The 22968-nt window shown below is 40.4% G+C and overlaps 1 protein-coding gene across 3 annotated transcripts in view; it reads right to left on the bottom strand.

Moving 5' to 3' along the window:
• Positions 1 to 22968, bottom strand: part of stard13b (StAR-related lipid transfer (START) domain containing 13b) — a 131048-nt gene that overhangs the window by 65230 nt on the left and 42850 nt on the right. Inside the window, exon 1 of one of the 3 annotated variants that reach the window (XM_051679568.1) lies at positions 6451 to 6815. The exons of the other annotated variants lie outside the window; for them this stretch is intronic. Coding sequence (XP_051535528.1) covers positions 6451 to 6577 — 127 coding nt within the window. The 5' untranslated portion in view covers positions 6578 to 6815. Of the gene's footprint in view, positions 1 to 6450; positions 6816 to 22968 lie in introns of those variants that run through there. 3 annotated transcript variants of the gene reach the window in all.

Here is a 22968-nt window from a genome sequence, read left to right as displayed (position 1 = left end):
CAACCTTGTACTGTAACTTTAACAGAATTTCTTTTCAGTCACGGACAACTGGAAAAGAACCATGCTAAATGCAAATAATAAATTGCAACTTGCCATATAACCGTGGATAGTTAGGATAACAAAATAAATAGGCTTATCAGCTTTTAATAGGGAGGAGAATATGCTTTCCATGTATTTTGTTGCTGACGAAGACAAAGGCTGTACATCCAATAAAACTCTAAGGTATTTTGGGGCAAATTTAGGGGGCACCTCTTGAGGTTCAATGTAAAATTTTGGTCCTAAAGCAAGTTGAGAATTACTGATATACTGTAGTAGAGGATGGGTTCTAAGATACTGTACAGACTGCACTTCTTTCATATTAGCACCTCTTGACATTGTCTTGGTACTCCATTAGTGTTTTTTTCCACCAGGCAGAATCTGCCAAGAAACGTAAACGTATTGCTACTGCACCATCAAGCTTAATATTAACAATCTGATGGAAACATAATAAACAGGTTTATGGCTTTCAAAATTAGGTCAAATTAGACTCGAGACAAAAAGAAGCCTCTTAAATATGATTGCTGATTTCCAATAAAGTTCCAGTAAAACGTCCTGGCTGAGAAGAAACTTGAGCCTAGGATGCTGACTCCACAACTTGAAGACATACAGAGAGCTAAGATATCAACATAGCAGTGGAAAGAAAAGTTATCGGCATAATATTTACTCTGTGGGTTTCTGGGAAGAGTTGTTGAATGTGGGTATGGGCCAGATAAAACCAGCAGGTGCTTACACTTCACTCCAGCAAGGAGAGAAAAGGCAGACAACAAAATGTTTTTGCTGTCTCCTCGGACTTCTAGTTTGATTGAACCTACCATTGAAAATGTCAAAGCCACATCACATTTATGAGTTTTCTGCCACTGTGTTTTGAGGAACCTGTTCCTCTCTTTAAGGGTAACTTTATATGGTAAAAGTGACTGGATTGTGAGCAAAATGAGCTAAATGTTGTTGTGATCTGTCTATCAGTAACCCATGTATCATTGCCTTGATTGCTGCTGTCTTTAATTTAAGTGGCTCTTTTGAGAATGGCTTGTCAGTGGATTTGAATGATGCCTCTACATGTTAGACTATGATTTTATTTTTGTTTGATTGAGGCTTTTAGTACAAGTTATAGTTTATATTCCGATTATTAGTGGAAATAATCAGTGCTACCTTTGGACGGACAGAAACTCACAAAGTCATTATAAAAAAATGTTTCCCGTTATTTTTCAGTGTTTTTTTTAACTGTTCACAAAGACTGGCACACCATTATTAGAATGTTTTCTTTCCATGCCATTCTTTTATTGTGGCAATAGCTGGGTTTCAATTCACATATGGTTATGCACAATTTGGGTATTTGATATTGCATAAAAAGATGCTAAAAAAAAATCTCCAAAATGCGCTTAAAAAACATATAAGCTTGCTTGAGGTGGATAAATGTTTTATTCTATAAGAAGAAATGTGCATAAACTATGATGGAAACACATTTACCGAATAAATGCCTATTGAATGTATTAGGAATACAAGATTAAAAAAGTCATTTGGCTGAATAACGTTCATAACTGGACTAACCAGCAGACCAATCATCGCATCTGAAATGTAGCTCTGGTCATCCTGAAATAACAGTATCCTAAAAATCCAAAGCCTGTATAGTGTTTGGAGAGCAAGTAAATCGAATACATACATGAACTGTGCCGTAGAGCAGGTTTATTGACACTTAAATATATATATATATATATATATATATATATATATATATATATATATATATATACATATATATATATATATATATACATATATATATATATACATATACATGTATATATATATATATATATATATATATATATATATATATATATATGTATATATACAGTTGTGCTTAAAAGTTTGCATACCCTGGCATAAATTGTGAAATTTTGGCATTGATTTTGAAAATATGACTGATCATGCAAAAAACTTTTATTTAAGGATAGTGATCATATGAAGCCATTTATCATCACATAGTTGTTTGGCTCCTTTTTAAATCATAATGATAACAGAAATCACCCAAATGTCCCTGATCAAAAGTTTACATACCCTTGAATGTTTGGCCTTGTTACAGACACACAAGGTGAGACACACAGGTTTAAATGGCAATTAAAGGTAAATTTCCCACACCTGTGGCTTTTCAAATTGCAATTAGTGCCTGTGTATAAATAGTCAATGAGTTTTTAGCTCTCACGTGGATGCACTGAGCAAGCTAGATACTGAGCCATGGGGTGCAGAAAAGAACTGTCGCGTAACAAGGTAATGGAACTTTATAAAGATGGAAAAGGATATAAAAAGATATCCAAAGCCTTGAAAATGCCAGTCAGTACTGTTCAATCACTTATTAAGAAGTGGAAAATTCAGGGATCTCTTGATACCAAGCCAAGGTCAGGCAGACCAAGAAAGGTAACCTCAGGAGAAATACAGGCTGCTCTGGAAAAAGACGGTGTGGTTGTTTCAAGGAGCACAATACGACGATACTTGAACAAAAATGAGCTGCATGGTTGAGTTGCCAGAAAGAAGCCTTTATAATAGCCCCGTTATAATATGCCCGACAACACCATGACATGCCTCACAGCTTCTGGCGCACTGTAATTTGGAGTGACGAGACCAAAATAGAGCTTTATGGTCACAACCATAAGCGCTATGTTTGGAGAGGGGTCAACAAGGCCTATAGTGAAAAGAATTCCATCCTCACTGTGAAGCATGGTGGTGGCTCACTGATGTTTTGGGGGTGTGTGAGCTCTAAAGGCACGGGAAATCTTGTGAAAATTGATGGCAAGATGAATGCAGCATGTTATCAGAAAATACTGGCAGACAATTTGCATTCTTCTGCACGAAAGCTGTGCATGGGACGCTCTTGGACTTTCCAGCACGACAATGACCCTAAGCACAAGGCCAAGTTGATCCTCCAGTGGTTACAGCAGAAAAAGGTGAAGGTTCTGGAGTGGCCATCACAGTCTCCTGACCTTAATATCATCGAGCCGCTCTGGGGAGATCTCAAACGTGCGGTTCATGCGAGACAACCAAAGACTTTGCATGACCTGGAGGCATTTTGCCAAGACTAATGGGCAGCTATACCACCTGCAAGAATTTGGGGCCTCACAGACAACTATTACAAAAGACTGCACACTGTCATTGATGCTAAAGGGGGCAATACACAGTATTAAGAACTAAGGTTATGCAGACTTTTGAACAGGGGTCATTTCATTTTTCAGTTGAACATGAATCCCATAAGAAATAAAAGAAATGTGTTTTGCCTGCTCACTCATGTTTTCTTTAAAAATGGTACATACACTATATTGCCAAAAGTATTCGCTCACCCATCCAAAATATTGAATTCAGGTGTTCCAATCACTTCCATGGCCACAGGTGTATAAAATGAAGCACCTTGGCATGCAGACTGCTTCTACAAACATTTGTGAAAGAATGGGCCACTCTCAGGAGCTCAGTGAATTCCAGCGTGGTACTGTGATAGGATGCCACCTGTGCAACAAGTCCAGTCGTGAAATTTCCTCGCTACTAAATATTCCACAGTCAACTGTCAGTGGTATTATAACAAAGTGGAAGCGATTGGGAATGACAGCAACTCAGCCACAAAGTGGTAGGCCACGTAAAATGACAGAGCGGGGTCAGCGGATGCTGAGGTGCATAGTGCGCAGAGGTCGCCAACTTTCTGCAGAGTCAATCGCTACAGACCTCCAAAGTTCATGTGGCCTTCAGATTAGCTCGAGAACAGTGCGTAGAGAGCTTCATGGAATGGGTTTCCATGGCCGAGCAGCTGCATCCAAGCCATACATCACCAAGTGCAATGCAAAGCGTCGGATGCAGTGGTGTAAAGTATGCTGCCACTGGACTCTAGAGCAGTGGAGACGCGTTCTCTGGAGTGACGAATCATGCTTCTCCATCTGGCAATCTTGTGGACGAGTCTGGGTTTGGCGGTTGCCAGGAGAACGATACTTGTCTGACTGCATTGTGCCAGCTGTGAAGTTTGGTGGAGGGGGGATTATGGTGTGGGGTTGTTTTTCAGGAGCTGGGCTTGGCCCCTTAGTTCCAGTGAAAGGAACTCTGAATGCTTCAGCATACCAAGAGATTTTGGACAATTCCATGCTCCCAACTTTGTGGGAACAGTTTGGGGATGGCCCCTTCCTGTTCCAACATGACTGCGCACCAGTGCACAAAGCAAGGTCCATAAAGACATGGATGAGCGAGTTTGGTGTGGAAGAACTTGACTGGCCTGCACAGAGTCCTGACCTCAACCCGATAGAGCACCTTTGGGATGAAGTAGAGCGAAGACTGCGAGCCAGGCCTTCTCGTCCAACATCAGTGTCTGACCTCACAAATGCGCTTCTGGAAGAATGGTCAAAAATTCCCATAAACACACTCCTAAACCTTCTGGAAAGCCTTCCCAGAAGAGTTGAAGCTGTTATAGCTGCAAAGGGTGGGTCGACGTCATATTAAACCCTATGGATTAAGAATGGGATGTCACTTAAGTTCATATGCATCTAAAGGCAGATGAGCGAATACTTTTGGCAATATAGTGTATATCACCAATTATCCAAGGGTATGCAAACTTTTGAGCACAACTGTATACTAGATCCGCACAGTAAAGACATAAGGATAGACATAAGGACGACGGAACGCACACACATAGAGATCGGACTCCCAGAACTGTGTGCGTCACCCAGACATGAGTAAGTTCTTTAGAGTGTTTTGTATTCATGTTATAAACCGCAATTATTTTATTAATAAAAGAGTCACAGTGGCTACAATTTCCCCAGATGTGACGATTTTGTTCTTTTAAACACATGGGATGGAAACGTGGCTTTATCTGCACATTGTTTTTGCGATATTATGGTTTTCGCATAAATGAAATTCGCAACTTGGACGGAAACCTAGCTGATGTAGCCTATTTCAGATAAACTCACCATAACTGGCACATTAATCAAAAATAATAGTTTTTGGTCACTTTTCATGTTGGTCATACGTTCTCTTCCTGTCTAAGTAGGCAGTTCTCGGCCACAATAAGTTGCTATGTGGACTAGACTTTATGCTGAAAGTTCAAAAATTTTGCTGTGTGAGACTTGGCCACACTTTCAATCAAACTAATCATCAGTACTCTTTTTCTCATTCTATCAAAATGTCCTTGTTTTTTTTAAAAGCCTTTTCACAATAAACCTTGATTCAAAGGACAAAGCTGGAATGGGGGGCTCTACGTGCCAGAATATCCTTCATAGTTGTACTTTTAATAGAGGCCCAAGTCAGATTCAAATGTTCCCCTCTTGGGAGCCACAATGAGCTATCCACCGTCATGCCATAAAAGGCTCCACATTGTTTGACTTGTGTATAAACAACCAGGCCAGACCGTGCACATGACTGCCACCTGCATGGCACATCACATTGCTAAAATACATATATGGAAATGAACGTAAGAGGCATGCAAACAATGCCTCTTAATTTCATCATCATCCCCATGGCAGCCCACGCATGTAGCCAAACAAACAAAGAATGCTGAGCAAGACAAATATACAAGCTCTGAAAGGTTCAGACCGAATTACAGCAGACTCTTAATTACTGTCCAATAAAACAAACAGATGGATCACCATAAAGCACTCCAATAGAAAATGACAAGGGATTACAAGGGTTTTCCATTGAACACAGCATTGCATTGACTGACATCTAGTGGTCATATAAAGTGTTCTTGTCTCCTCACACTGAAGACGTCAACAGAGACTGTATGTTTATAATTCCAGATTATACAATAGTTTCTGCAAATTTACACTTGAATAAATGAGTCTGCCACTCAGTATTGATGCAAAACTCCCCTTCAATACAGGATGAAGAGCATTATAAAACGTGTGCATTAAATCTACTGACTTATTAATACTACTATAAACCAAAATAATTTTTGCAAATCAATCAAACGTGGTTTAATAGCATACAACATTACAAGATTTATTTTCTTTTTCAGTCACTATATCTATCTATATACAGACAGACAGACAGACAGACGACAGACAGACGACAGACAGACAGACAGACAGATAGATAGATTATATAATATAAGACAATATAAGACAATATAATATAATATAATATAATATAATATAATACAATATAATAACATAATATAATGTAATACAAGCTACTGTTGCTGCAATAAATAAAAATAATGCAAGGTTAAATAACATCACCATCAACCCTCTATAATCACAATAGGAGTCATGTAGTAAACTATTTTAATCCTGTTGTGCACATCAGTTATGTAATTGATCATCTAAATCACAGCCAATAACTTTCAGCATTAGAAACAATTTATAATCTCCTACAGAACGAGCGCGAGTATTTGAACTGTCAATACATTGAAAACTTCACTCCACACGCGAACTTCGTGTCACTGACCTGCGAGTCTTCTCTCTCTGACACTTTTCCATAATAAATCCCATGCTTTGGACGTTGATTCTCGCAGTTGCTCGCTGAATGACCGTCTGAGTTTCAGTCTGAGCGACTTTCGTTTCGCTGTCATCATGAATCCGCGCGCATAATAATCAACCAGTGTCTCGTGCGCTGAACTCCAGTTATTTCTTTGAGTGAGCGCGAGACCCCTTGTCCTCCTCTTCACCTGGCTCAAGAGCTGTCCCGTAGCCACAAATCGCAACTAGAAACTTTCCCGAAAAATAAATACATGTCGAATAATGTGGCAGGCTAATAATCTCACGAAATAATCCAGTTTTTGATACACACGTCGGTCGTGTCAAGGAAACGTGCCGCCGCTATCTGGAGTCACCGAGTGTCAGGACAGATGTGGTTTTGTTTGAAGTTTCTCCTTCAGCTCGTAACTCTCTCTCTCTCTCTCTCTCTCTCTCTCTCTCTCTCTCTCTCTCTCTCTCTCTCTCTCTTTTCTTCATCACTCTCACTGCTGGAGGAGTTCACTTCACAGCTCACTGTCAAACTTTACCAAAGACCTTAACTGGGATTTATTCCTCGGGTCTAAACTGCACGATTTCCCTATATTATTCTGGTGTTAACCATGAATTATTATTATTATAAAATGTATGTATGTATATATATATGAATGAAATAAGGTACAATGAAATACGGTAGAGGCTAATGTCCAAATCAAAGGAAAAACAGGGTATTAGCTTGTATTAATGGAACATTTTTTTGGGAGGGTTTAAAGGCAGAAAGGTGAAGCTTATAACTGTCAATTTTTGGTTTTTCTAAGAAAAGGAGGGACAAGTCCAAATTAATCTTTGTGGTATTCAACATTATGCCACAAAAGCTGTAGATAACACTTAACTTGTTGATATTAGCCAGCATCACCTCAATAACAAAGAGTAGATTGCTTTGTACGATTTTTGTAATGTGAGCAGTTGAACCCTTAACTGAGATGTCTTGGATAAACAAAGTAGGTGACAGTATATTTAGGTATTTTCACCCTGAATCCTACATTTTTTATTAAAATAAGTTTAAAATGACTTTAGCATGAAGCAGTGCGGCTCTCCTCTTGTTTGAGAGCTTACAGAGCAGTGTTAACCCTCCCAGCACTTTTGTATTTGTCTATGCATGGAACAGGTAGGCGTGTGGCCTTAATCACAGTGAATGTAAATGCGTCTGAGCTTTATTCACTAATGGAGTCATCTGATGGGAAAACCCTCCCGAGAGAACATGGAGGCCTTCTGCTGTGCCTCAGCTTACGTGTCAAAGGTCAGAGGTCAGGGCCAAACATTTCCCCTCTTGTGGGATCTGCAATGGAATGCCTGGCTTGGCAATATGACTGTATGACCAATATAAGGAGACCAGGAATTGGTGAGCATGGCTATCTTGCTTTAAAATACACAAAGAGAGAAGAGTGCTTTTGTTTGTAAACCACAAGCAGAAAAGGCTACATTTGTAAAATGTTATTGGAAAGTCAACAATCAAAATTCTGAAATGTTTAGTGAAAATGAATGATATATAGAATATTGTAACAAGGTTTAAAATAGGCAAGGAGGAGACGGGAACCGGATGAACCATCAAAATAATATTTAATGAAAACTTAAAAGACACAAACATAAACAAACACGGCAGCTGCGTGTGGCTCTCTCTCTCGCCGGTTCCCAGACACACCGTCACCTGGTTCTCAACCAATCCTCCACCCTCTGGCGGATCAGAGCGAGTCCTCCGACCACTGGCGGATGGAACGCCCCTCCGCGTTCTGGCGACCGGAAGCGAGACCCTCCATCTCTGGCAGTGGCTCCACCGCTCCAGGTGGCCAGCAGTGAGCCCCTCCTCCCCTCGCGGACAGTGGCCATTCCTCCACGTCCAGGCTGCCAGCAGCGACTCCTCCGTCCCCCGGCGGACGGCCGTGGCTGCTCCTTTGGGCGGACAGCAGTGGCGAGGACTCCCCGACAGCACATCCCTTCTCCCTCCCGGGTTTTGGCACCAATGTAACAAGGTTTAAAAGGGAAAGGAGGAGGCAGGAACCAGACAAACCATCAAAATAATGTTTAATGAAAACTTAAAAAGACACAAGTATAAACACACATGGCAGCGGCCGTTCGTAATCGAGACATTCCTTTTGAAGGAAACTTCGACGTTGCGTAATGATGCAACTGGAACGAATAGCATCACGCCATGTGAACAGTAGCTGCCAACTCCCTAAGCCAGTGTGGCAAGCTTATAGCGGTGCACAAGCGAGCTATAGAAATATAAACCTCATGATCTTTCTCCTGTTCAAACAGAGAGAACATGTAATGCAGGAGTCAAAGGCAAGCCACGCGCCACGTAAGCACTCAAAATTGTATCCAAAATCCAATGAGACGGCCTGTTGCGGCCACCAAAGCACACAAACAACTGCTCTGACTTATGCCATTGGCTAGTATGGACAACATAAACCTGCAGAGCCCGTACTGGACATAGCATATGTACCATCATATGCTCCTCTGATTAAAATGGTGGAAGAGAAAAGGACTGCAAATTAATAATCTGTGAGTGAAAGGACGTGGAGATGACTTGAGGCAAACAGCCCAAACGAGGTCTCAGCACGAACTTAAATAAACCTGGTGCAAAATACATGCACAAGGGATTGATCGACAGGGCATGCAAATCACCAACCCTATTAAACGATGCCAATGCTAATAACAGGTCCACCCCTAGAAACAGCATCTGTTACCTCGGCAACAAAATGGTCTTGTCTAGGTTGACTCGCAGCCCTAGACTGCTTAAGTGATTGAGAACAACATCTCTGTGTTGGGCAGCTGGACTCTCTGAGTTAGCTAGCACCAACCAATCGACGAGATTATTAAAAATACAGATACCCTGAAGCCTCAAGGGCTTCAGCACTGCATCCATGCATTCTGTGAACGTACGAGGTGCTAACGCAAGTCCAAAAGGCAGGATGCAAAATTGTTACGCTTTGCCCCAAAAGTGAATCTGAGAAAACGCCTGTGCTTCGGCATAATTTGAATGTGGAAATAAGCATCCTTCAAATCTACTGTCACAAACCAGTCCCCCACTGCACCTGTGACATTATTTGCTTGAGCGTCAGCATTCTGAACCTGCATTTCATTAGAGTGAAATTCAAATGCCTCAGATCCAGAATGGGACGTAAGCCGCTGTCTTTTTTTGGGACAAGGAAATGACGGCTGTAAAAACAGCATTCTCTCTGCGCAGGGGGAACCTATTCTATTGCCCCTTTTTGCAAGAGGGAGTGAATTTTCCGAATCAAAAATGGAGCTTCCTGAACAGAAACCTCCGTTGAAAGAACTCAGCTGAACTTTGGCGGTGCCCGCGTGAATTGAATAACATAACCATGCTCTATCATCCGAATTACCCAATTCGAAATGCCTTGTAACTGCTGCCAAGCCATTAGACAGGCAGACAGAGGAATTAATGCATGATTCTCTCTTGTAGCGCAATGAGCAAACACCAGATGGCACTGTTGGCTTATTTTTGGTGGCTGCCCTGCAATCGCACAGTGGAGGGGAGCATTTGCGCCTCTAACACTGTGGCTGATTGAACGGGGGTTTAACAATGTTTTTGCCTTTATTGTATTTAGGCATAAATAACTATCGTCCTGAAGTGTGCTTACAGCAGGGACATTTCTTTCCTGGTTTTTTGAATGGGAATGAGTGTATAAACATTGGGAGAAATGCTTTTTGGAATAAGCTGGTTTGCTACCAAGGCCCCAGCATTCATTATGGGGGGACAGCATGTGGGGTTTATAACTGTGTACTTTGTGAACACTTGTGATTGTGGAATATTGAATTCCGTCATGCATATCTCAAGACCCGTGGCCATGGAGACAGAGGCTGAATTCGGTGATGGAATTTTCAGTGCTCGTTCTCCAGCACAAATTGTGGGTGGAGACTGAGTCGTAATGTGGTTGTCGGGCATTCGAAGCGTGTGCAACGGCGAACTCATCCCGAGATTAATCGAAGGGCAAACAGGCAGGAAATGTATACATTTGAACGGTCCGATTTCATCTGCTGAATGGGAGTTCACCCGTTGTTTCATCGCAAGCTTGTCAGACTCGCTTCTGATGTCCAGCCTGCCATTTGAAAGGAGCCGTACCAACCTCCAAACACCTTCGTGGGCACGCAAGTGATGGCGGGAATGTTCAAGGACCTCAGTCCTTCGGAGGGTGTGCAAAACTCATGTCCGGCGCCTTCTGTGGCTCTCTGGTGGGATATTGAGATGATGCTAAACGTGAACGCACCGAAGCTGTAGCAAGCTTCTATCTTTCACGATGAGGAAACATCTGCTGGAATGCAGCAGTTTGCTGTTTCACCGCGCTGAAAGTTTCTACTACCGTTAGGACTGCATCACCAACAGGCCAGACTACTATGCCAAGTCGACACTGCCTGGCCTAAAGCCAAGTAAGCTTTATTCAACAATGCTGAAGTCACCTTGCAAGGCATCGAGGGAAGGGTAGGCCTCGATTTCCATGTGGTCGCCAAGGATGGGGAAAAATGAGCCACCAGCGTCTCTTCCACCACTGGGACCGCAGTATATCCATGCTCAGCAGCACAGCATACATATGCAAAATCCGAGGCTGAATGATTCGTAACACTGGCCAAGTAAGGTTGATCCCAGGAGATCTCACGATGGAGGTCCGGGGAAAAGGGGAGCGGCCTACGAGGCATAGCCACGCGCTGGCTCACTAAAAAGCAGTCATCCAAAATTTATTTATGCTCCTCCGACTGCGTGTGATCACTTCAAGCAACTCCTTATAGGTTGCCGAGGGATTGGAAATCCGTCCGCTAGGAGGCCAGGCCTCGGCCTGGCTTCCCGCAAAATCGTCAGAATCTGATGCAGTCATTGACATGGCATCCTCAGAGCCAAAGGAAACCAAAGGACGGGACTTGGGACTGGGACATAAATGCCCGTGTGCGAATTCCACGGCGGAACGTCACGCCGAGTTCAGAGAGAGGGACAGAGAGAACCGAAGGTCGGCCTGCTGCTCACCTCCCTCCTCAGCATCCACATCGGCCTCCCACAAGTCAAGCGGATGCGAGGCGCTGGCAGACACGTGGCCTAATCAAAACCCTGAAGGAGGCAATCCTCATGCAGAGTGTCTTTATGTTCATCAAATCATACTGCGGGCAGTCCGAGCCCTCCAACGCGGCCTCCGCGTGGTGAAAGCCCAGACAGCTCACACACATGTTGTGGGAATCCTCACCGACAATAAACCATGTACATGGAGGTAAGCACTTCCTAAAAGACATCCTGTGTTGCCACTCAAAAGGGAGAATATGTATATAATCCTCGATTCGATGTGAGTCGCTAGTAATAAACACGGGCTTAGACTAATCGTGCACCTATAAAGAGCCCGTGACATGGCTCCCTATGGGAGTCGCTTAAGCACCATCAGCCAATAAATTGCCGTGATTGTATACAGGCTTCAAACCACGTGAGACCACAGATGTAGTCCCAATTGTGTCATTACGCAATGGTGAGGTTTCCTTCGAAAGGGAGTGGTGTTAGCTCACTTACTCTGATGGAGTCCACCGGAATGATGACCTACAACTTGCTATTCTCAGATTCATTTGTCTAGCACAGAGACTGCTGGATGATTAATACTGCAAAGTCAGGTCCTGTTTGTCCACTTCAGCAACTGTCTCATTCCATCAGTGCTCCAGCTGGCTGTTCTGAGCCCTTGATCTCCTGTCTGTCAGCAGCTGATCTCAGAGACTCATCATTTTAAACTTCAGCACAGTCTTTCCATTATAGAACCAGGACATGGAGCAAAATAAGTAGCAAGGGTCAGCACAACATTGATGTTGGGGATTTTGAATGTTAATTGTTTTGTTTATGTTAGTTCATATTGCATTAACTAATGCTATCGTATTCAACTTTTAATGTAAAAATGTTATTAGAATGCAGAAATGAACATTTACCAAGAAAAGGGCTGTAAAAGTATTGTTAGTTCAAGTTAACTATTGATGTAAATGTAACCTAGTCTCATAGAATGAACATTAATATATAAAAATTTTTGCAAACTGAGTTTTATGTGCCAGATTCTAAAGTGTCCTAGAAGCAACACGAAATGAAGTGGTTGCTTCAGAAAATGTCGCATTTGCTTTTAGGACACTGTTGGTTAGGTTTAGGTGTACTTCGGTACCAAGTCAATACTAAAATAAAAAAGATGTCACGATACCAGTGTTTCTGCAGTACAAAAAAATAAATAAATAATAATATATATATTTTTTTACTTTTCAGAATTTTAATCCAAACTATAAAGACTAACATGTCTTACACTTGTAAGTATAACCAAGTTATTAAAAAAATTTTTCTCCTTTTGTAAGTAAGCCAGGATTGCCATTGGTGCCCTCTCAAAAACAAAAAGTAAAAATAGATGCATGACTCTGCCACGCTGTCTAAAAAAAATAAAAAATAATTAAATGTTGATATATTGAAAACGTGTCATCTTATTCCCATGCTGTCATTTTGCATTTCAAGCAATGTAATGCAATAACCAGATTGCATCAAGTCATTAATACATTAACTATATACAACTTGATACTTTCATAATTATTCCAAATGTCTCATTGAATAAACTCATCTAAGAGATTAAAACTGAGATATTGATAAATATCTCTGGGATATTGTAAATGAAACACTTCTGCCCAGATGTTGGATCCATGATTGCTCATATGAAGTAACTAAATAATTAGTTTGACAAAATTACAGAGCAAAGCGGTGACGTTTGCCAAAGAGAATATGAATGTCATACAGATGGTTGAGCGCTAGCATCAACAAAACTCAGAGTCAGTGGACTTCTGCTGCGCAGTACATTTGCACAGTAGCCAAGCTGGTGTCTCTGCATTCTCACCAACATTGAGGTATGGAATTGAAACCACATGGACCTTTAAATGGAGAAATTCCTTGTTTAAAAAAATTTGAGCCTTTTTAACACAAGCCTTTACTCTCTGTCTGGACCTGTGCTCAGTAATGGGGTCATGTGGGTCATGTTTCTGATCAAAGACTTTTACAGGAAACCACAAGACTGACAGCGCTCTGAAGATATCATGGCTAGAAGTCTTCAGTCTTGCATAGCCAGAGTTTTGAATATGGCATTGTCTGTTCCTCATTCCAGCTTCTTCTGGCTACGAACCGCCCACTCAGACAGAAAGAGACTGTTTGATTGACATATAAAGTGGTCAATCTCAATTCATTTTGTCTTTACATGCCATTTAAGGGTGGGCTTACTTAAAGTTAATAATAGACCATCAAGAAAATAAAATATTTCGAATGATGGCATGGTAGTCTTTGTGAACATTTGTACAAAAACACCCCCTAATAATAGCAAATAAATGTGAACAGACTTTGTGATCAGAACTGCTGTCCTGAGGCTGAGACTAGGAAGTCCCAACTCAGAGACATCATCTGTACTCCAAATTCTGTATTCAGATTGTTGATATCAAGGAGAAGATTATTATGGATAGACTATGACTTAGGTGGATACACACGGGAAGCAATGACAAAAGTGGAGGAAGTGGCAATCAGAATGTGAATGGCTCTCCACACAAACCCAATGGGGTTGCTTGTTTTGGCAAGACCCTATCGAGCTCTTGTCTTTTCTCCAAACAGTGACAGATCCTTCTTTATGCTGCCAAAGTAAATATAGTGCACCTCGTTGCTTTTTAAGTTGCAAACAAGCTTTGGTAGATCCTTGTTTGAGTGGTCTATTTGTGAGGTTATAGGTTAAATTGATTGTGTATTAAGTTACCACAAAAGTAAAAGTGGATCTGAAAAGAAGATCTTCTGAAAATAATTTTCTTGAATTAACCATCATCAGCTGCATCCATAGGAAAGAACAATCACAAATGAGATCCATTTAATATCTCAGTTGTTTCTCCTAGAGAGCAATGAGATCAAATAAAGCTACTGTATACTTAATTGTACCTCTCGGATATTGCTCTATACTCTTGGTTCACACATAATATAAATAAAATATGTATTCATTGAAAGCTGAATACATTTATTACATGTGATCTATGAATTTTAAATGAAGCAGCATGTGATGTGCTCTTCCTTGTTTTGTTTGTTTGCCTATGAGCCCACTTGCTTGAGCTCTAGACTGACCAATGGAATGAGAAAAGGCTCAGATGTTGAGAGGCTGATTTCTGGGCTCCGATTGGCCCCACACTTGGACATGAGGTCCCATGCTGGGCTCCAGGAATCCTCAAGGGGGATCACGCTTCCCAGTCTAATGCATTCAAGGCGTGGAATTCCCCTCCAACTGCTCTTTTCTCTCCCCTTTTCTCCCTCTCACACATATAGTCCCATCCCGGCATGCACTATACATTTCCTTAGCAAATATTCCCAAGCCAAGCCTGTAGTTTTCCAGAGAAATCACACATGTGATGTATATCTGTAGCTTATTGTTACGGGGATTGAGGAGGAGGAGAGGCCTTTAAGGAGTAATTCACTGTGTGAATGTGATTTATTGTGTGTAAAGCATCAGGTTTGGCAATCAGTTTAAAATCATGAGGTTTGATGTTTATTGCTAAATCACTGTTACACTACATGTAAATGGGACTGAGGCTATATCTGGAACTGCATATTACCATACTACACTATTTTTTGCACTATATAGGATGTATAGTATCCATATTTTCTACATTTGGCGAAATGTTCAGTATACAAGCAGGGCACACTGTACTGGTTACTGTATTCCATAATGCAATGTGTTCGAATTGACCTTCTGTTTCCAGTATGGATATGAAATCAATCTTTTCCTTGATGCATTTTTTTAAAATTAAAAATGTAATATATCTGTACTTATTTCTGAGATGATAACTAGAGTCCATCCACTGACGTAGACATGCAACGTGGTGAGGTCATGTGACAACAATGTAGCATACTACCATTGGAATCATTTATTGTTGCATATTGCAAAATGTTTCACATACTAAAAAAGTATGTCTATAAACATCAATAATGTCTATATAATGTTTCTATACAAAAATAATAATATATAATAATTTTTTGTTTTGTAATTATGTATGAAAAAATTACTTATGTAAATGTAAATGCTACTTTATGTAATGTATATATAAAGTTATGTAATAGTAATGTAAATGTAAATATAATAATAATTTATTTAATAATAATAACGACTATGTAAAGTGCAGTATGTAGTAAGCAGGACAATTGTATTCCATTATGAGCATAGCTTAAGATGTTCATCTAGTCTAGTAAATACATTTACAAACAAATAAACAAACAAACAAACAAATGAATAAAATGAATGGATGAACGAAAAAATGAACAAACACACAATCAAACAAAGACACTTATGAACAAATGAACAAACAAACAAACGAATGAGCAAACAGACAAATGAACGAATTAACAAAGGAACAGACAAATGTATGAATGAACGAACAAACAAATGATTGAACACACAAACAGAAAATTATACTAATTAACTAAGGAACATACAAATGATTGAATGAACACATAAACAAACAAAGGAACAAACAATCAGAAACGAATGACTGAACGAAATAATGAACGAAAGAAAGAAAGAAAGAAAGAAAGAAAGAAAGACTGAATGAATACAGTACTAACAGAAATAGCAGCCACTGTGATATTTTCAGGTCACTTCTAATTTTGCCATGAAAACAGCATGATTTAACCACTGCGTGAACTCATGTAAACTAGCACACAAAGGGGTTTGAGGTTTGGAAACACAGCAGTCATAAAGGGGCCAGAGGGGGTCTGTGAATGCCATTTTTTCACTGTAGCAAATTAGTAGTATGACAAAGCATGTAATGCTGTCAAATCAGAATCTGTTAGGACTCAAGCAACCATAGAAATCCATGGGAAAACATTCACAGTCCTAACACACCACCTGGCTTCTATTAGCAGAAGGGGATTATAACACACACATGCTCATACACACACTGTGCCCTCTTACCCAATTTGCATGTACGCAGGCTATGATTCGTTTTCTAGAAACGACACTGTATGTGCAAATTCCCATTTTAATGGAAATTACCCAAGCTGCATGTCTACTGACTGAAAGCAATATAAGTGGCTACCACCTGATTTCAGTCAACATAAGATTTGATTTGTATCACGTAAATCCAATGTGCAGCCCAACCCAACCTAAAGCAAGATAAAACAAGCAAACATGCAAGCAACAAGCAAACCAAATGTTCTTTTGAAATAGGCTATATTTGCATCAGACTAAGAAAATTTGGGCAATATATCTTAGTGGATTAGACTAGACTTAAAGTTAGTCTTGATTAGAAATTTTGACTAGACTCAAACCTAGACTAAACTATATACTGTATATTTAGACTTGACTTAAACTTAGACTACACCAGAATTTTAGACCTAGGGGGTGGGGTTGAGGTTTGACCAAATTCTGTAATCTTACAAACATACAAACAAACAAGCAAACCAAATGTTCTCTTCATACAATCTGAAAATTCATCCAAAAATGAAAATTCTTTCATCATTTACTCACCCTCATGCCATTCCAGGTGTGTATGACTTTCTTCTGTTGAACACAAATGAAGATTTTTAGAAAAATATCTCAGCTCTGTTGGTACATTTGGGAGTAAATCCTAAACTACACATAATCCTGGACTGGGTTTACAGTCACCAAAGATAAAATTGCAAACTTATATAAACAACAACAACAGTAGGTTCGAATGAAACAAAATCCACTTTGGGGTTAATTTAAGAAAATCAGACAAAAAACTGTGCGTCACTCTCCTTGTGACTAGCCGAACACAACAGGCAGCTCATTTTCCATCTATATTCTCTCTAACACATCAGCAGGCAGATCACTAACAATGTACTGAATTAATCGGGCATTTCATTCTTAGAAAGATCAAACTACATATTCATCTTTCACTGTATTCTGAACTATTTATACTACATTAATTTTTTTTTACTAGAGAACCACTTTGTAACAGAATGAGTAATTCTTATATTTACTATATAACTTTACTACAAGCAAAGTAATGTTACATATATACAATAACCAGAATCTCAATAATGCATTGTGATACTGTACATACACTGTAAAACAAAAGTATTTTAAAAGGTTAACCAATGTAAGTAATTTTTTGTGTCAATCTACACTTACACTTTCACTCTGGTGTGGAGGTGAATTTCACTTTTACATTCAGCCACCTACTGGTTGGGGCTGGTCAAAGGTGGAGATTTATAGTAAAGATTTACTTAAATATTGATCTATTTCTCACCCACAGCTATCATATCGCTTCTGAAGACATGGATTAAACCATGTCATATGGATTACTTTTATGCTACCTTTATGTCCTTTTTAACTTTCTGTTTTCTGGTCACAATTCACTTGCATTGTGGGGACCAACAGAGCTGAGATATTCTTCTAAAATTCTTCATTTGTGTTCTGCAGAAGAAAGAAATCCATACGCATCTGGGATGGTATGAGGGTGTGAGTAAATGATGAGAGAATTTTTGTTGGATGAACTATCCCTTTAAGGTAACAACTGGACACTTTCCAATTTTACCATGTATACAGGAAACAGTAGGCACATAAAATTTCCCTGTAAAGCCCTTATACAAACATGTATATGCAAATTAACACAGATCTCACTTCCTTGAAAGTCTTGCATCAGTTCCTTGCTAATTAAATTACATATCCTGCTTTGGCAATTCCGCAATATGGAGGCTGGTTTCTCAGTTATGACAGGAATTTAATGCACCAACACACACATACTTGACGCCAGCAGTCTTGTGATTGATTTGTCCACTTACAGCCGCTTACACCTCTTTCATCCACATTTAAGTTTTAAAACACAAAGCTCAGAAACTAATAAAAAGGTTCCAGCAACTTTGAATATTCTTGGTCACTTACACATTCTGGGATTTGCAGAGCACTGCATGTAACTGGTGGGGATTGCACAGGTGACAAGACTTGTACAATGGGGGCTGATCCAAATTAGTTTCTGTTCAATCCTTTTAAGGCATCTCCTATTGAAAGTAAATCACCCTCTAGCAAGCATGAATTAATCAAGTTATGGGGAATTGTTGAGAAATCCACTGTAAGATTCCTTACCGCAAGGACCTGCAATGGCGCACTAAGAAATTAAAATATTAAAGAGTGGAAATTACTTTCTAACACAAAGGCATGGATGTCAGTGTTAAACCCAAAACCAAGTCCAGCAATCCTTACACACAAAAACAATTACTGTAAACTACTGGATTTATAAATCTATAAATGCAATTAAGAGCAAAATTCCAGCGTACAGAATTCCAAAGTGCCAGTGCCAACAGTGGAAGTCCACAGGAAGCCACAAGCCATTTTCCACATGTGGAATTTTTCGTGCTCTCCCTATGGCATTAGCTCTTTTAACAGCATGCTCTGCCAGGCCACATGATGACCTGCCTGTAAATTTAACTCATGATGTCATAATCACATGAACTTTTCCTCATCTGCAAAGTTATAGACAGCACAGGCACTGTGCTTAGAAAGGAAGGAGAAAACTTTCAAAGAAAATCTATTCATTAGTGGAGTTTGCTAAGGGGTTATTCAGACTCAACACGTTCTTGTGCTAAAAAAGCTACAGGTACATTGAAGGAGGTACCCAAGCCATATAGGAACCAGCATTAGCGTTACTTTAACAACCATCCGGAACATCCTAGGAACCAAATAGCAATGCTCTGGCAACCAACCATTACCTCCGAGCATCGTGGTGGCAAGTTTTGCATGCGAGAGCACTACTTACATTTTCTTTAGAAAATGTACAACTCTAGTTTGATATGCCTTTTTATAGTCATTCTAGCTACATGAAGGTGCCATGGAAAAATTTCATGTCAGAATCTCACCATTATAGTACCTTAAATGATCCTAAAAAAAAAAGGATTTTTCTTTTTTTTTTTTTTACCACGTTCCCTGAGGTCAGTTTCCGTTAGGAAATGAGAACTGGTGAACTACAGATCTCTGAATGACCATTTCTGAATGATTGTTATCATCTGTGATGTGCTTTCAGTACAACCAACCTAAGGCCGTGAGCAGACAAGAGAAGCGAAAACCGCAACTTTCTGGCTGTCACTCAAACAATTACACAAACCTTTAAGCCAGCAAAAAGTATTTTGCTTAGTCTAGTTCAAAGAGCAATCCATAAGATAAAATACTACACTAAATGTATGTCATAGTCCTCATACATTTAAAGTACTGTTCTAAGAGTATTTGTTTTTCTTTAAATGGCAGCCAGCTAGTCATTTCTTTTGACACTATTTCGAACATTGTGGTGGAAACTGTGGCAAGCAGGGCGCGCAGGGTGTGGCCGAGCGGCGTCTGGGCAGAGCAAGGCCGGAGAGATAAGTGGTGAATGAGTTCCACCTGTGCACCACACCGGTCTTACGTTCCAGTGAGGAGCAGCGGGAGTACTTAAGGAGACAGCGGCAGATGGGGAGAGAGAGAGTGTGTGTGTGTAAAGGATTGTGTGCTGAAAAGCAATTTTATTTTATGTCACACTGAAAAGTGTTTTTAATAAAAGTCTTACATTTGGATGTTTGCCCTGCTTGGTGGTACCAGAGCAGTTCATCAGCAGGCTACCGAAAGGGAGGGCTGAGTGGGTCCAGTGCCATCGCCCGGCATCGATGATGGAGGCAGTGCAGCTGGCTAAGGACCGTTTGGCAGCGTGTTTGGGGTTCGGTGAGTTTTTTCCCTCTCTTTCTCTCTCTTTCTCTCTCTCCTCCCTCCCCCTGTCCTAGTCCTGTTCCTGTTCCTCGGAGGTGGAGAAAACCATTTGGCACCAGGTCGGCTGAAAGGGCAACATTTCCTCTCCAGAAATGGGGGGGGGGTGTACGGAACAGGCCGGATGGTCCCCGGCCTGAGTCGGGTGATGGTGAGCAGGGCGTGGCCGAGCGAAGACTATGTGGGTGGAGAGAGACACGGAGAGAGAGAGAGATGCACGCAGCCAAGTTGACGTGTGCATTCCGCTATGGGCTTTTGTGTGTGTCAAGCATTGTGTGCTGAAAAGCAATTTTATTCAGAGAGTTCAGAGAGTTGCTTCCGCGTCTGAAACCGTCAACCCACGCATTTTATCACGTGGCTTGTTGAGCGTGTTGCCACGGAGACATAGCGCATGTGGAGGCTTCACGCCATCCACCGCAGCAACCACCCTCAACTCACCACGCGCCCCACAGAGAACGAACCACATTATAGCGACCACGAGGAATTTACCCCATGTGACTCTACCCTCCCTAGCAACCGGGCCTATTTGGTTGCTTATGAGACCTGGCTGGAGTCACTCAGCACGCCCTGGAATTTGAACTAGTGAGCTAGCGAACTCCAGGGGTGATAGCCATCGCATTTTACCACTGAGCTACCCAGGCCCCCATCTGAAAAGTGTTTTTAATAAAATTCTTACGTTTGGATGTTTGCCCGGCTCCCGCCTCCTCCTTCAGAGATTTAAAGAACCTTTGCTACAGAAACCAAGGTCAAAATAGTAACTTCTACCACTGGGCTGCTTTAACAGTTCCAACCTAATTTGGAGCACAATAGTTCCAACTGTGGAAGCAGTGTGCAAAAAAACAACCTTATTTCACCAAAAATGAATATTTTGTCATCATTTATTTACTATCATATTGTTTCAATTCCAAACACATATGACTTTCTTTCTTCTGTGGAACACAAATGGAGATGTAAGGCACAAAGCTTCATGAATAAAGGCCAATAACACTAATATATATATATATATATATATATAAATCAGTATTTCTGTTTTGTATTCCAGTAAAAATATCTAAATGAGATCAATTAAATTTAGAAGCAAAACTGCATAAGATATCAAGACTTATTTTCGGAGAATATATCTTGAATAAAATTTGCTTGATTTTACATTTAGTATTCTTAGTTAGAAATAACTTACTATGTTATAATTATTAAATTATGAACTATGTCAAGATATATTCTTAGAAAAAAAGTTTTAATATTGCATGCAGTTTTTCTTCCCAAATATTTTCCTGGAAAACAAGACGAAATACTGATTAGGTGCACTGCAGATTCCTTCAAGGACATCATTCTTTCATTTCACAGTAAATCAAACAGATCTCCTATTTTCTGTCTTGAAAGGGTACAAAGAGTTTCTTAGAGACAGACTGAGACAGGCTGGCCAGAAAGGACTGCATGGTGGGCAACCACAGCTAGGTCACCCTTTCTGGCCACTTAGAGCCAGTCACCCCGGATGAGAAAAAGTCTGTGAGTCTGTGAGAGCAGCTGGCTAGTGCTGAGGGTGTGTAGGGAACAGATCCATTTGGCCAACCCTAAAAACACTGGAGAAAAGTGAAGGAAGAGGACAAAGAAAAAATGGACAGGAAAAGGGGAAAGGAAAAGAGAGGTGAGGTGAGGTGAGGTGAGGAGAGGAAAGGAACAAAGGAAAAAGAGAATAAAAAAGGAAAAGGACAAAGAAAAATGTAAAGGAAAAGGGGAAAGGCAAAGAGAGGAGAGGCGAGGCGATGAGAGGAGAAGAGAGGAAAGGAAAGGAAAGGAAAGGAGTAAAGGGAATGGAGAGGGAAAGGGAAATGGAAAGAAAAGGTGTGTATACATAAACACAAATGTACAATACAGTATTGAGTCATATGGAACTAGATGGGGTGGAGGAAAGCTAAGGATTATTTTAGTGTTTCAGAGGGAGCATTACAAGTGATTAATGTGCACTTATAAATCTTCTGGGCATTTTCAGTCAATACAAATTGTATTAGCTAAATTAGCTTTGTGGGGTCGATATTACCAATGAAGTTGGAAATACAGTTGATCATTATGATGTGACTGATGCAAGACAGAAGTAAAACAGAAGCGCAAAATCAATCCAACACATAAACATTACATTTATCATATCCAAAGAGGTGGATTCATAATTTTGTTTATAGTGGAGGTCACATCGATCATTTTGGCACAGGGTCTAAACAAAACCTCAAAAACAGCTCATACACATCTTCAGTGTTGATATGCCACTTGGAGAGCTTTCTCACAGATGCTGATATATGAGTAAGAACAGAGTGTCCTGAGTAGAAAATAGATGCTTTCAAACCACCAAAAGTCTTTCTTTGTTTTCATTTAGTGGCTCAATGGCTTTGGATTGAGCAGAATAACGCACTTTGCAGAAAGTGGGAACCTTGTGTCCGGAGCTGTCTGTCTGAGTTCTGACTGCAGTACCAGTGGCCTCTGTCTGACAGTTCTGGGCCACTCTTTACTCTGCCTCTTGGTAATGTCTCTTTTTGTGAGATGGGTGGTCTGACAAGGTGATATTTACCATAACAAAAAAGCCATGTATTTCCTTAAACCAGTGCTTAACAGGGGATGAATGAAGAACGTGCAATCCCAATGTGTTAAAGCCACATTTCTACACACATACAGGACACTGAAAAAGTCTATAACAACTCAGGTATTTTTTGTTTTTTGATGTCACAATCCCTACAAGCAGA

This window comes from Myxocyprinus asiaticus, chromosome 39 (genome assembly GCF_019703515.2).
Source record: "Myxocyprinus asiaticus isolate MX2 ecotype Aquarium Trade chromosome 39, UBuf_Myxa_2, whole genome shotgun sequence".
Lineage (NCBI taxonomy): Eukaryota > Metazoa > Chordata > Actinopteri > Cypriniformes > Catostomidae > Myxocyprinus > Myxocyprinus asiaticus.
Note: the sequence above shows the minus strand (reverse complement) of the source record. Positions and strands in the feature narration are given on the sequence as shown.